General features: G+C 39.8%; 1 protein-coding gene and 1 non-coding gene across 2 annotated transcripts in view; both read left to right on the top strand.

Moving 5' to 3' along the window:
• The window catches only part of KAT2B (lysine acetyltransferase 2B), a 99,425-nt gene that overhangs the window by 67,004 nt on the left and 18,048 nt on the right, over positions 1 to 14,373 (top strand). Inside the window, exons 9-12 of the mRNA XM_077750914.1 lie at positions 2,905 to 3,030; positions 5,546 to 5,682; positions 8,405 to 8,613; positions 9,573 to 9,699. Coding sequence (XP_077607040.1) covers positions 2,905 to 3,030; positions 5,546 to 5,682; positions 8,405 to 8,613; positions 9,573 to 9,699 — 599 coding nt within the window. The remainder of the gene's footprint in view (positions 1 to 2,904; positions 3,031 to 5,545; positions 5,683 to 8,404; positions 8,614 to 9,572; positions 9,700 to 14,373) is intronic.
• Positions 9,285 to 9,391, top strand: LOC144220626 (U6 spliceosomal RNA). Its single transcript, XR_013331800.1, has one exon. It is a non-coding gene; the product is annotated as a U6 spliceosomal RNA (small nuclear RNA).

Below are 14,373 nucleotides of genomic sequence, written 5' to 3'. Positions count from 1 at the left end.
CAGATTTGTTTTTTGTTCCTGGAGTTTGCCTTTTCTAGAATGTCATAGGAATGGAATCATATGGTACACCATTTTCTGAGTCTGACTTCTTTCACTCAGCATAATGCAGTTGAGAAGGTGATTAATAATTTTTTTCTCATCTAGAGCCCAAGTTTGGATGTAAATATAATTCAGTCCCTACAAAGCAGAGTACTTAGGGAATGAGGGGTTTTGGTTTGGATCAAATCCTTTTTGTTTGAATTCTTGTTTTTTGAGACCCGAGTTTTGAGCATTTACTGGACATATTCTCTGTGGTGACCGGGCATATCCTCTGTATTGCTCTCTCTGTCCCTGTGCTGTTCACTTTGTCTTTATCTCATCCGGTTTTCAAATAACATCTCTCCCACAAACCCTTTCCTTGTTCCTCCCATGCCTTCCAGCAAGGACTGGATCTCTTTTCTTCCAAACTTTCACAGAACCTTGACTATATCTTATCTTTCGTTCTGTAGCTTGGCTGCACTGTGGCCTTACTTGTGATTTAAAATAATATTGATTTCTGAGGCTTCTCCCGAGAGAGTGATATAATCGGTCTAGCCTGGACACTGAGACTTTTAAAAGCTCCCCAGGTGATTCTGATGTGCAGCCGTATTTGAGAACTGCTGTGTGTCACAGCACTTACCTCGTGCTATCCTAACCCCATTTTTTCCTGTAAGTCTTCTGTCTCCAGTGAGTGTGACTTCTGGGTGGTCAGACACTGTTTTGCCACAATAATAATAACAGACTTCCATTAAGTACTTGCCTATGAAGTCTGCGTCATCATGAAGCCTTAGCACAAACCCTGAGAAGTTGGTGTTAGTTTCCACTTTATATAGATGAGATAGAAGCCCAGAGAGGAGCACCAAGTTGCCCACAATCAGAGCCCATAAGTGTTGGAATTGGGTTTCATGCCCTGTCTGCAGAATTCCTTAACTACTACACTATATGAAGAGCCAGACCTCGGGCCGTGCTTTCTAGCATGTGCTGCAAATGTGCTGGCAGGTAGATGCTTGTGGGAGAAATGAGTACAGAGCTCAGTTTCCTCTTCCAGGCAGGAGGGAACCAAAACAATTCAGCAGGGTCAACTAGTTCTTTGCCGGAGGGTCTTCCGGAGAGGATTCCTCTCTTTGTGAAAACTCCCCTTGATCCTTGCCCTCTCAGAATGCCTCGCTGGTCTGTTCAGCTTCCAGCGCGTTTTATGTGTTAGCACAGGATGGAGAAGGCAGAGGTTGCCTCTGACTCTCTGGGAATCCCACATTTATTTCTGTGGCTAAAGTTGTACCCCATTTGAACCGTATTGTTGTCTTTAGTATTACCCAAAGCTGTCATAGGCAGGCTGCTTTCTCCTGTTTTACTGTAATTGCAGTGTGTTCTCTGGGGGGAAAGAAGAGTGTAATCATCTACTTAATTGGCATGTCTGCACATCTATGCAGCTGTGATAAATGACATTTGTAATGATGGCTCTGAAGTTTTGCAAGATAGATGTCTTCAGAATAACCAGAACTTCGCCTTTGTGTGGAATTACTCCACTTTACTTTGAGATTCATAAGGCCTGTTTTCTGGAAGGAAAGCCATAGAGCCTGGCACTTTGGTATATTCTGACTGCTATGGATTGGTGTCTCTCTTGCTCTGTTAACTTAGTCCATCACTTTCTTGGCTGTTCAGAACGTCCTCTGGGGACTGAACTGTGGCTGTTGAAATTTAGTTGAGCGTTCTCTCTGGGCAGTACTGCCATACTCTGTCCTGTATGTGACCAGTGCCACTGAAAATGTCTGTATCCATCATCTGCTGTCCCCACACTACCTACAAATCAGCAGCACACTGGCAAAGCAAAGCAATATCCTGTTTCTGACATCACTTCGATAAAACAATATAAAACAGAAGTTTTTAAATTGTAAATATTCTCAAACTTACCGAAAAGTTACAACAGCAGGACAAAGAAATCTTGTATATTGTATATTCTTTGCCCAGATTCACCACTTGTTGACATTCTGCCATACTTGGTTTAATCATCCTCCCCTCTTTTTTTCTCTAAACGACTTGAAAGTTGCAAACCTCTCACCCCTGTTTACAGAGCTCAGTGAGTATCTCCCAAGAACAACGACATTCTCTTACTTAACAGCAGTACAGTTATCAAAGTAAGGAATTTAAGCTTGATGCAATATTATTATCTAACCTATAGGCTATTTTCCATTTTTTTGCCTCTTATCACAATCCTGTGGTTTATAGCAATTTTTGTCTGACATCAGAAGGCACATGACGTTGACCTCCCTCAGTATTATTGGTATAAGCTTGATCGCTTGGTTACCATAGTGTTTACATGCACTCGCCACTGTAGTGTTACCATTTTTCCTTTTGCAATAAAAAAGTATTTTTGTGGAGATAAGCTTTGAAACTAGCCTGTCTTCATCAGAACTGTATTCCCAAGGTTTAGCCTGTCTTCCCTGAATCAGTTATTATATGCTGGCCGTTAAATGTTTTTCCCCCCTGATGTCCATGATTCCTTCCTTTTTGTTTATTGGTATTCCCCTATAAGGAAGACCTTTCCCTTCTCCCCACTTACTTATTTATTTAATTATTCATTTATTATTATCATGTTCACCTTGGCCCCATGGCTCTCATTTTGTTTTATTTTAATTCATTCATTCATTTTTAAAAGATTTTATTTTTAAGTAATCTCTACACCCAACGTGGGGCTTGAACTTATGACCCCAAGATCAAGAGTCACATGCTCCATCGACTGAGCCAGCCAGGTGCCCCTCCATGGCTTTTATTTTAAAGATGCTTTGGTTGTGGTGTTGGGCAGGAACGGGATGGTTGCATGTGCACGTGGTTCCTTATTGCTTAAGAAAGGAGTCACCTAATACCTGTTTTTCTTTTTGGGGCCAGTTATCAGTCCACCTCCTGTAGCTGGGACCATTTCATATAATTCAAACTCATCTTCCCTTGAGCAACCTAATGGAGGGAGCACCAGTCCTTCCTGCAAAGGCTCTTCTGGGCTTGAGGCAAACCCAGGTAAGCTTGTAAGGGGGCATAAGAGAGGACTATGATTGCCATAAAAGTCCTATTATCTCAGGAGTGCCAAAGGTAGATTTAGATGAACTACAGATTGTGTATGTCCATGATTTTAATGGCTGGAAATCACTTTGAACTGTATTGGTTAGTTACAAAATGCAACCCAAATGCAGAATATTAAACAACAAAGCAACCCAAAATGTGGAGCCTTAAAGCCATAATCATGTATTATCATAGCTCACTTATTCTGTGTGTTTCCTGTAAGGTTGTTGATCTCTGCCAACCTCATCCAGTCAGTCTTTGCTAGGCTTGCTCATGAGCCTACCTATTGACTGGGGACTCTGTTCTGGGCTAGAACACTTAAGCAGGAGCATCTCTGTTCCATATATTTCTCGTCCTCCTCCTGGGAACACTGGGCTGCTTTTCTTTTTCTTGGAGCAGAATATGTCCTTCTGACAATGGCAGAAATGCCAGAGAGTAAGTGGAAATACAGTTTCTAGAAGCCTAGACTCAGAACTGGTATACCATCACTCCTGCCTTATTTTGTCAACTAAAGCCATGGTCGAACTCAGATTCAAGGGGTGGAGAGAATGTACTCTACTTCTTTTGTAGGAAGAACCACAAAGTTACATGGCAGAGTGTGGATACCAGGAGGGTAAAGAATTTGGCTGCTAGTGTAATCTGCCATGTGGGCAAAACCATCTGTTAACCCTAAAGGCATTTCATAGTAACAGAATGTTTTGAAGGTTACACTTCTGTCCACGGGCTTAACACCAAACAAATTTTGGATATGACCAAAGCTTGACAATAAAGAAGTGTCAGACCAGACGGAAAGAGAATTGTAAATGCAACACTGCATATTTATCACGTGTGCCGCCATTTACTTTTTCTCACTTCCAAGGGAGATATCACTCATCAATCCAGAAACTCTTTGCCAGTGAGCTTGGATGTAGCCTCAGACCTTTCTTACCATGAAACTAATAGCAGTTTATCAAGTTTGGGGCATATTATGATAAACCCTCAGTTACAAAGTAAATAGTTCATAGCATTACTTTTTGGAATGGAAAAATCATGGAATTTGAAGGCTTGTTGGTCAAATGACTGAAAATATTCTCACTCACAACTAAAAAAGAGTTATGAAAACAATAAAAGCCGTTTAATAAGTAACATAATGTTTATGGAAGCATCTCATATAGACAAGATACTTTACACTGTTCTGCTCTTTTAACTAAAGATGACAAGAGTGTTGTATTGAAACGTGCTGGGATTCACAAGTGAGGAATAATTAGATTCGAACATCTAAGCAAATTTTAAATTTAATTATAAAAATAAATTTATGACATTTTATGACAGGAAAAATATAAAAGGAAAAACCAAGCATGAAAGTAGTAAGGACAAAAAGCCACTAAGTAATCTAAGGAGAAAAGTGGGGAAAAGTTCTTTTTGCCTTTGCCTGGCCTTTCCTAGCATGTGACATGTTGAGAATGGCCTACTCACTTTGTGAGGTATCATTTTATGGCAAAAAGGCATTGTGAGAGATGAAGGGGGATTTATTTATTTAAAGTTTATTTATTTTGAAAGAAACAGAGACAGCACAAGTTGGGGAGGGCCAGAGAGAGAGGGAGAGAGAGAATTCCCAACAGGCTCCACACTGTCAGCACAAGAGCCTGACATAGGGCTTGAACTCATGAAACCAGGAGATCATGATCTCAGCCAAAACCAAGAGTTGGAACCTTAACTGACTGAGCCACCTGAGTACCCCAAAAGGGTTATTTTATAATGAAAAAATTAAATTCATTAGCAAAATACACATTTCATTAGTATGGTTCAAATATATATAGTCGTCTATCACGTATCTATACATCTATACACTTGCACACATCACTGGCGAAAATTTACAGAACTGGAAAGAGAAACAACCTAATCAATCAATAGTTGAAGGCTTGAAGCAACATCTCTGAGTAATTCATCGTTCACACAAAGCTATCAACAGATACAGAAGTCCTAAAAACATAATCAGTAAGTTTAATCTAATGGATATACAGAGATCATTACTCCTAAAAGTTATAAAATACACACTACTTTCAAGAAGACAGTACACATTTACAATTAATTGGTCATATTTTATGTTCTAAAGTAAGTTTCAGAAATTTTTGATGTTTTGTTATATGGACCATGTACTTTGACCACAAAGGGACTAAATTTAGAGATTAATAACCAGTGGTAACTAAAATTACCCCTTGTGTTTGCAAATGAACACACAACTCATATAGCAAGTTAAAAAATTACCACAGAAAATAGAAAATATTCCAAATGTATCTGTGATTGGCGATTATTGTGACCTCCTCCTCCATTCTCTTTCCCATCCTCCACAGGCACCCTTTCCCTGGGTAAATGGAGAGTTGACTTCCAGGCCCATCAATGTTAATAGAAAATTACTTGGATTAGTTGGCATGTATATCTGCTTTGTATTTAAGATCACCCATTGTTTGCCCTTTTCTTTTGATCATCACAGGAGAAAAGAGGAAAATGAATGACTCTCATGCCTTGGAAGAGGCCAAGAAACCCCGAGTAATGGGGGATATTCCAATGGAATTAATTGACGAGGTCATGTCTACCATCACAGACCCTGCAGCAATGCTTGGACCAGAGGTCAGCAGGGTAAACCAGAGCAGACAGCTGGTAGACCCTTTCTGTCTCCAACTGTTGGAAATGGGGGTGGGATCACTGAGAGATACCATGTTATGCTACTCTGGTTTACATTTAACCAGGTGGTGAAGGTATGGAGGGCAAGAAAAGCTGGTGAAGAGGTGATTCCCCTTGATGAATATCACACCAGAGAAATGCTAATTATCTCACAACTGAAGGCATTCTCACCTCCTTCTGCTCTTTAACTTGAAAAATTTAAATCCTGACCAATGTTATATAAAAATTTCATGATGGAGATTCATAGTGTTTTAAATTTAGTTGGTTTTTTTTTTGAGTTTATTTATTTATTTTGAGAGACAGAGAGAGCAAGCATGAGAGAGGAGGGGCAGAGAAAGAATCCCAAGCAGGCTCTGCACTGTCAGTGCAGGGTCTAATGCAGGTCTCAAACCCACGAATTATGAGATCATGACCTGAGCCAAAATCAAGAGTCAGGCACTTAACCGAGCGAGCCACCCAGGTGCCCCATAGTTTCTTTATTTAGATTCACCAGTTGTTAAGATGCCACATTTGCATTCCCTGTGTCTCCTGTGAACCATTTGGATCCATTTCAGAATTAAATACAGATGTCACAACATTTCACCCCTATTTTTACCTGTATTTCTTCTTTTATATTACCACACTGTAGTTACCACTCTCAGAAAATTGAGCTAGGTCACAATAATTTTTAATATATGGATTGGCAAACTACAGCCTACAGGCCAAATCTAGCCGACTGGCTATTTTTGTAAATAAAGTATAATTTCAACATGTTGTCTATGTCTGCCTTGTACTACAAGGGCAGATTTGAATAATTAAGACAGTTGGTGTAGGACCTACAAAGCCTAAACTTGTTATCTGGCCCCTTTATAAGAAAGTCTGACCCTTGGCCTAATGTATAGAGAGCGCACATCTGAATTCCCCATATAACCATGTTATATCCTTTATAACATTTGTTACTGCTCTTCAAGGATCAGCCAGAGATCCTGAATTGCATTTAGTTCTTTCTCTTCAACTCTTCACTCTCCTTTAATCTAGAATAGTTCCCCANTTCAGTAAATGGTAGTGCCATTGCTGAAGAATCCTGCTCCCTAGTTTTGTATAATGACCTCCTTTTGATTTGTCTATTTATTTATAATTGGATTCAAGTAAAGCATTTTTGGTAAAAGTCCTGCTATTATCTCAGTGCAATGCATCCAAGGGCAGGATGGTTTAAAACATTTCTGACAGCTTCCAGAAAATGAAGAGATGGCTTGGAGATGATCTGATAAAATATCTTGAAATTTTTTTTTAGTGTTCCTCTGCTCCATCAATTTTTAATTTGTCATGTTTTCTTAGGTATTTATTTGATGGTATTGGGGATAATTCAGAGAACTGTTTTAAGAGAAAGATCCCATTGTAAGACTATTGTTCTCATTTCTTGTTAGATATTTCCAGGCCTGGGAATCTAAGACTGTAGTACCTTTTCTGTACTTGGCTTTCATGGAGTTAGTACCTTTGCAGATTAGTTTAGCTCAGTTTATTTCAGCTGTGAAGTGTGGATGTTATTACACATTTCAAGATTTGTTGGGTGGATTTGATATTGTACTGGAGTTGGCTTGTACAGGCATGCACAAGGCAGTTGTTAACTTTTCAGGAATTTTGTGAGCTTGTTGTTAAATATGATGGTAGCTTGAAATTGACCACGGTGGAACCTGGTCCCCTGGGCAGCCAGCTGTGGACCAGTGGGATGAGCAAGTGCTACCATCTGGGGCTTTCCTTCCCTGGAAACTCTTTGTTGAACATTTACCTGCACACCCCTTGGGTGGATTAAATAGGATGTGGACTGTGAAGTGCCGGCACAGAATCGTGCCGCCAGCTGTGGTTGAGAGTGGGTCAACAGATACCCTCTGGAAAGAAAACTATCTTCCAAAAAGAGGCACTAACGCTGTAAATGTGACTGCCACTATTGGGACTGTAATGACAATTTTGGGGAATCTGTCATCCTGAGGGTCCTACAGAGTTCAGCCGGATGGGATTCCTTCAGACCAAAGGTTAGCACACATGCCAAATCTGTTCTGCTCTCCCTTTGCTTTTAAATAATGCCTTATTGGGGGTGCCTGGGTGACTCAGTTGGGTAAGCGTCCGACTTCAGCTCAGGTCATGATCTCACAGTTCATGGGTTCGAGCCCCGCGTCGGGCTCTGTGCTGACAGCTCAGAGCTTGGAGCCTGCTTTGGATTCTCTGTCTCCCTCTCTCTCTGACCCTCCCCTGCTCACACTGCTTCTCTCTCTCTCTCTCTCTCTCTCAGAAAAAAAAAATAAAATGTTAAAAAAATAAATAAACAATGCTTTATTGGAACAGTACTACATACATTCATCTGTGTATGTCTGTGTCTGCTTTCACATATCAGTAGTGTTGACTATTTGCCACAGAGAGCTCCTGTTTACTATCTGGCCTCTTGCAGGAAGGTTTGATGACTCCTAATCTACAATAAATATCCATGTACATACACAACACATTACCCAATCTCTCAAAATGTTTTGTCTCCCTTTTCTGTTTGTTTTTGTATTTCGTGTGTGTTGTTTGGGTCCCTGAAAATTCACAAATGAACATCTTATTAGAACAAATAAGAGAGACATTGAGAGATCCCATCCCCATTGTCTTAGGAGACGAGCTCTGCATAATTTCTCTTGTCTCCGCGTTGCAGACCAATTTACTGTCAGCACACTCAGCCAGGGACGAGGCAGCGAGGCTGGAGGAGCGCAGGGGTGTGATTGAATTTCACGTGGTCGGAAATTCCCTGAACCAGAAACCCAACAAGAAGATTCTGATGTGGCTAGTCGGTCTCCAGAACGTGTTCTCCCACCAGCTGCCCCGGATGCCAAAAGAATACATCACACGGCTTGTCTTTGACCCGTAAGTGGTGCTCGAGTGCCTGGCTCTTCTTTCTTTCTTATTTCCTTTTTAAATGAAGGAGGAACCACTCAGATTGTAGAAGTCAGCCAGAACCAGCCACCGAATCCTGCTGCCTCTTGTCATGCTGGGGGAATGCAGAGCGCCATCTAGATAAGTGCCATGCCTAAAAGCAGTAAGAGTAATTGTTCAACAATTCACACATTTTTTTGTTAATAATAACGAAGCTTTATACTTTTGAGTTGCTGGTGACTGTCTTGTGCTTCATTCGTTACAGCAGAGAAATATAAATACCAAGAAGATGTCCCACTTTTTCCATAGCCAGAACATTCTTGATTTTGGCATCTTAACTAGGTACCACCATTGCTTGGTCGTAACTATGGGAAAATTACTGGGATATTAGACAGGTACATTTGAAAATCCATTGCTTTAAGTAAAACCCCAACAACAGAAAACCTAAAGGTCTCTAATTGAATATATTTTAACATAGATAGCCCAACAGCCTATGTGGACTGTGACCTCTGCATGTGACCATTCAGTGTGACCTTTTAGAAGTTCTGAAAAAATTCTACAATGCAGGTTTTGACAAATAGTACATGCGGATTTTGTATTCTCTTTCATAATGTTTCTGTAATATTTTTGAGTAACTAAAAAGTCCACATTAAGAATGTTCTGTGCTCGCTTCAGCTGCTCATATACTAAAAGTGGAATGATACAGAGAAGATTAGCATGGTCCCTGAGCAAGGACGACATGCAAATTCTTGAAACGTTCTGCATTAAAATAAATAAATAAATAAAAGTAAAAGAATGTTCTGCCAAGACAGTGGTTAGATAAAGGAGGCTTCCACAGAAATTCCAGGAAAACACTCTCCTCCTTTCCTGGTTGGTTAATAAGGAACACCCCAAAAAGTATTTTTATATAACCAAAATAGGTAAAATTTGACATAATCTTATTCTTTCAGGAAACACAAAACTCTTGCCCTAATTAAAGATGGCCGTGTTATTGGTGGTATCTGTTTCCGTATGTTCCCATCCCAAGGATTCACAGAGATTGTTTTCTGTGCTGTAACCTCAAATGAACAAGTCAAGGTAAGGGTAACCTAAGGTGCTAGAAGAAAAACAGAATGTGGTGCTTCTCACTGAAGTTGTGGAGCTCGAGAAGGTCTGTCTCTGTGTACCGTGTCCACAGAAAGTCTAAAGTAGAGTTCAGGACTTTGTGAGAAGACTTTTCTGGCTGTAAGTGTCTGTGTATGTGTGTGAAAGGAGTAAATGGTTCCATATCCCAATAGGTCAGCTTCTCCCACTGCTTTGTTGGACCTGGGGCAAGGAACAAGGTCGCCACACAGCCCTAAGTGCAACTGAAGTATAGTCTATAGCAAGTGAAGGGAGATTTGAAAAGAAATCTCACTGTTCATTGTTAATTTCCACATGCACAGGCACACATGCACACAGTTGGTAATGCTGGACCACCAGAAAGGATATGGGGCGCACTACATGACTTAGGTGGCTTACACTCAAGGAAGATGTCTTATGGCTTTGTCTCTAAAGCTAGTTAAGGGCTAAAGAAATTATATAAGTGAAGTCATGAAAAATTTGAAGAAATTTATGTTTTAGAAGTAATCATGCAGCGTTTGGAGAGAGTGTGTGTGTGTGTGTGAGTGTGTGTGTGTGTGTGTGTGTGTGTGTGTGTGTGTGTGAGTGTGAGAGAGAGAGAGAGAGAGAGAGAGAGAGATTGAGAGGCTCTATGCTGTCAGCAGAGAGCCCAATGCAGGGCTCCGTCTCACAAATCACGAGATCATGACCTGAGCCAAAATCAAGAGTGAGATGCTCAACTGACAAGGCCACCCAGGTGCCCCGGCAACATTTATTTTATTTTATTTTTTTATTTTATTTCATTATTTTTAAGTACTTATCTATGATTTATTCTGAGAGAGAGAGAGCACATGCAAGCATAGGAGGGGCAGAGAGAGAGGAGAGAAAGAATTCCGAGCTGACATTGCAGAGCCTGAGCGGCAAAATTAGTTTTAAAAACATATTTGATTTTATCCACCACTCATGGTGGTAGCACTGTAACAGCAGGTACTCAGTGTCACAGAGAGTTACTAATGAGACGTTTTATGTTCTTTGTTTTGTAGTCAGCCTCTGGGACGTAGGTGTATTTTACACGTAGGGCACACCTCCATTTGGACCAGCCGCATTTCAGGTGCTCACCGGGCACATGTGGCCTGTGGCTCCCGTATCAGGTCTAGGGACACTGTTGCCTCCTCTAGCTGCAAAGAAGCAATGCCGATTGTAAAAACCAACAGTAAGTCACCGGAAGGAATCCTTCTCTGACTGAGGGCTACAGCCAGTGCTGTAGATGAGAACTTTGGTTTTCATCAGCAGCTTTACTCTGGTCACAGTGCCCATGATAGCTGCTGTGATTTCTTCTCACAGAGCACAAATGGGGCCTTTTGTCTTTGACTCATAGTACTAAGCAGCACAGGATAAACAAAATTCATCATTCATCCTCTGTCATTCTGACGGGGGAAGGTGAGAGCCCAGATTTGCTGGAAACTGCTGTCTGGCTCTTTTTCAAGGAATTCTGACGGCGTGTCTTTAGATGGTGCTGTTGCTGTACGGATCACTTTTTTAGTTTCCCCTTGCCAGAGTGAAAAGCAATATCAAGTATCCAGAGTTTAGAAACGTACTTAAAAGCAAGATTTGTTTGGCTTTTCCTAGGGAGAGGGAACTGGCAAACATGTCCTTGGTTCATAATTTCAGAAAAAATTGCAAAGTTTTTGTTTTCAGAGAAAGCTTACACCCAGCACCTTGTTTGGAGAGGTTGATTGAGGTTGACCTGGATACTTTTAGGGAGACCAGAGGAAAACTAAAGGCATTTAATGTGAATCGGATGCTTTGTCTTACTACTTCCCAGAAGGGCAGTTTATTTTTTTCCCAAACCATGTAATTTTCTAAAGACTTGCAGGAAGGTGGCCAAATATTACAAACCCAGTAGGAGGAAATAGAAAAAGCCACTTTTTGTAAATGGCTTGAAACTGTAGTTCTAGAAAATGAAGATTAACTGAATGGGTAAGTTTGATAAAAGCTGGTGCCAGTGGCACTGATGTGGAAAAAAACCTCAAGTTCATAAGTGGAGGTTTTAGAATTTTATTTAGTATGTTAAAAATCTTGGCGAAAGGATACTTTAAAATTTGCCTCCTCTCATTTTAGAGAATCGAACTTGCATATAAATTCCTGAGAATAAGGAAATAGGATTTGTATGTGAATTTATCTTACTCAGAGCACACACGAAATAACATTTGAGATTTTACTTGAAGCTCGTCACCTGGTTTTAGAATTATCTTGTCACTTAAGAACTATTTGGATTTGTTATCATGCACACTTAAAGTTACAGAGCTAATATTTATATATTAAGATAAACACTGAAGTTGCTAGATGGGTTTAGAAAAGAAAACCTTTGGTGATAGTTAAAAATAAAGGTGTACTAACAAAGGGAGATCGTTCTAGGTGAAAATCTAAACATTTGCATGTAGTAGTTTAATATTGCTAATTGCTTACCAAGGAGACTTTTAAGGTAATCAGGGAAATACTTTTACCACTACTGCCAGTCATATTACCAGACAGAGAATTCACATTAAAAGATACAGCCCTTACTCTTAAGAGATTGGAATCTGGAAAATTTCTTTGGCGAGTTGAGAAATAAGTGGCCAGTGATGAAAAATAAATTCTGTGGGTTTTGAGAAGCTATTTACAAAAGAACCACAATTGTTCTCCTTGAGAAAAAAAATCATTGGATTGTGGGCAAAGGTTAGAAAGTTTATCGTCTATTAATACTTTATAACAGAAACCTCGCTGTCTTCCATCAGCCTTATCTATGTTAAAGTGCGTTTTGTCAGAAGGTGCATTTCTAATTCCTACATATCGCTATTCCTGCACACAGGCAGTTCCCTCCCAACCTTCTGTTTTTTCTAGTTTTAATTTTTCTTTAAAAATAACTTTTAATTACATAATCATACACAAATACACTTTCAGGTAAAGAAAAATCCCACCCCCCTACCCCTTGCCATCTCGCTAGTGTCAACTTGGTGTGCAGCCTTCCAGGTGCTTCACTACTGATTTACATGCGAGGAAATGTACCTGTTTGTAAGAGTGGCTGTGTGGTTTGCTGTTATTGACATGGACACTTTCCATTATGTCTTAGGGCTCTTACAATTTTAGTGCATGTATGTGCTTATTTAAATTTATAGTTAGACCAATTAAAAGTAAATAAAATTTAAACTTCAGTTCCTCAGTCACACAAGTATCAATAGCCACATGTGACTGATGGCTACCACATTGGATAGCATAGATAAAGAACGTTTGCACCATTGCAGAAATTTCTATTAGTGCTGATTCTTTTCAGCCATATTTATAAATATGATAAATATTTATCATATTTATCATGATAAATAAATATAAAAAGAAACAGGTGACATTAATTTTGGTATTTTTAAATTTAACCTAATATGTCCAAAATACTGTCATTTCAACACATAATAGGGATAAAATGTTACTGAGGTGTTTTTTTCCCCCCGTTGGTATGTATTTTACACACTTGAGTACATCTCCATTTGGGCTGATCTCATTTCAGTAGCTCAAAAGCCGCATGTGGCTGCAGGCTACCGTATTGAACAGCATAGCTCTATACTGTTATTTTGTATTTATGTGTGTTTATCTTCCCCATTTTACCATCTTTTCCTCAAGGAAAGAGGCATTTTGTTCCTCTTTCTTATCCAAGTTTTATTGAAAGTCACAATGTGTCAGTATTTTGATATGTTTGTATAAACCTAAAGTATCCTTTGGGTAATATCAATGGAAGAATAATTTCCAGAAAAATCAGGTGATAATACTATTACCCCACTTACTAGGCAGACCATCTCTAATTATTATGCTTGGCCCTGGGATCCATGCTTTATTTTATTTTTTTTAAATTTATTTTTAATGTTTTATTTATTTCTGAGAGAGAGAGAGACAGTGTGAGCAGGGGAGGATCAGAGAGAGAGAGAGAGAGACAGAATCAGAAGCAGGCTCCAGGTTCTGAGCTAGCTGTCAGCACAGAGCCCGACGTGGGACTCGAACCCACAAACCGTGAGATCATGACCTGAGCCGAAGTCGGATGCTTAGCCAACTGAGCCACCCAGGCGCCCCCTGGGATCTATGATTTAGTAGGGCGTTGATATACAGGAGAGAGCCCTGAATGGATGATTAGATTAATAAGGGGTCTTCCAATCATCCATTTTAAGGAACACCTAAAACCTCAATGGTATTTCATTTGGGATTTGGGATGTAGGGATGGGCATGCGAGAGTATAGTCTTGAAGGGCTCAAAGAGTTATTTAGAGCAGGAATGATCCTTTGTTACTCTAATAGTAGAACTAAGGTCAATAAGTAGAAATAAGAAGAGGTCATATCTCAGGTAAACTTTAAGAAGAACTTTCCAACCATAACAATACCTGAAAATGAACTGGTCTATCTAAGGACCAAGTGATCCCCCTCTACTGGAGAGGTACTAACAGCTCACATTTTCAGGATAGATGGCAGAAGACATCTAGCATCATATGGAATTACACCAAACGACTTCCAAAGATCCTTCTCCCTCTGTCGTACTACAGTTCCATTAGATCATTCCTGTAAGCACATTTGAGTTCTTTAGAAAAGTGTGTCACCAAATTCTAAAATATTTATGTGAGGATATTTGTGTCTGAATGCTTGGATTCACTTT

Source organism: Crocuta crocuta, unplaced genomic scaffold (assembly GCF_008692635.1).
Source record: "Crocuta crocuta isolate KB4526 unplaced genomic scaffold, BGI_CrCroc_1.0 scaffold279, whole genome shotgun sequence".
Taxonomy (NCBI): Eukaryota; Metazoa; Chordata; class Mammalia; order Carnivora; family Hyaenidae; genus Crocuta; species Crocuta crocuta.
The sequence above is the reverse complement of the archived record's forward strand: the minus strand, read 5'-3'. Positions and strand labels throughout refer to the sequence as shown.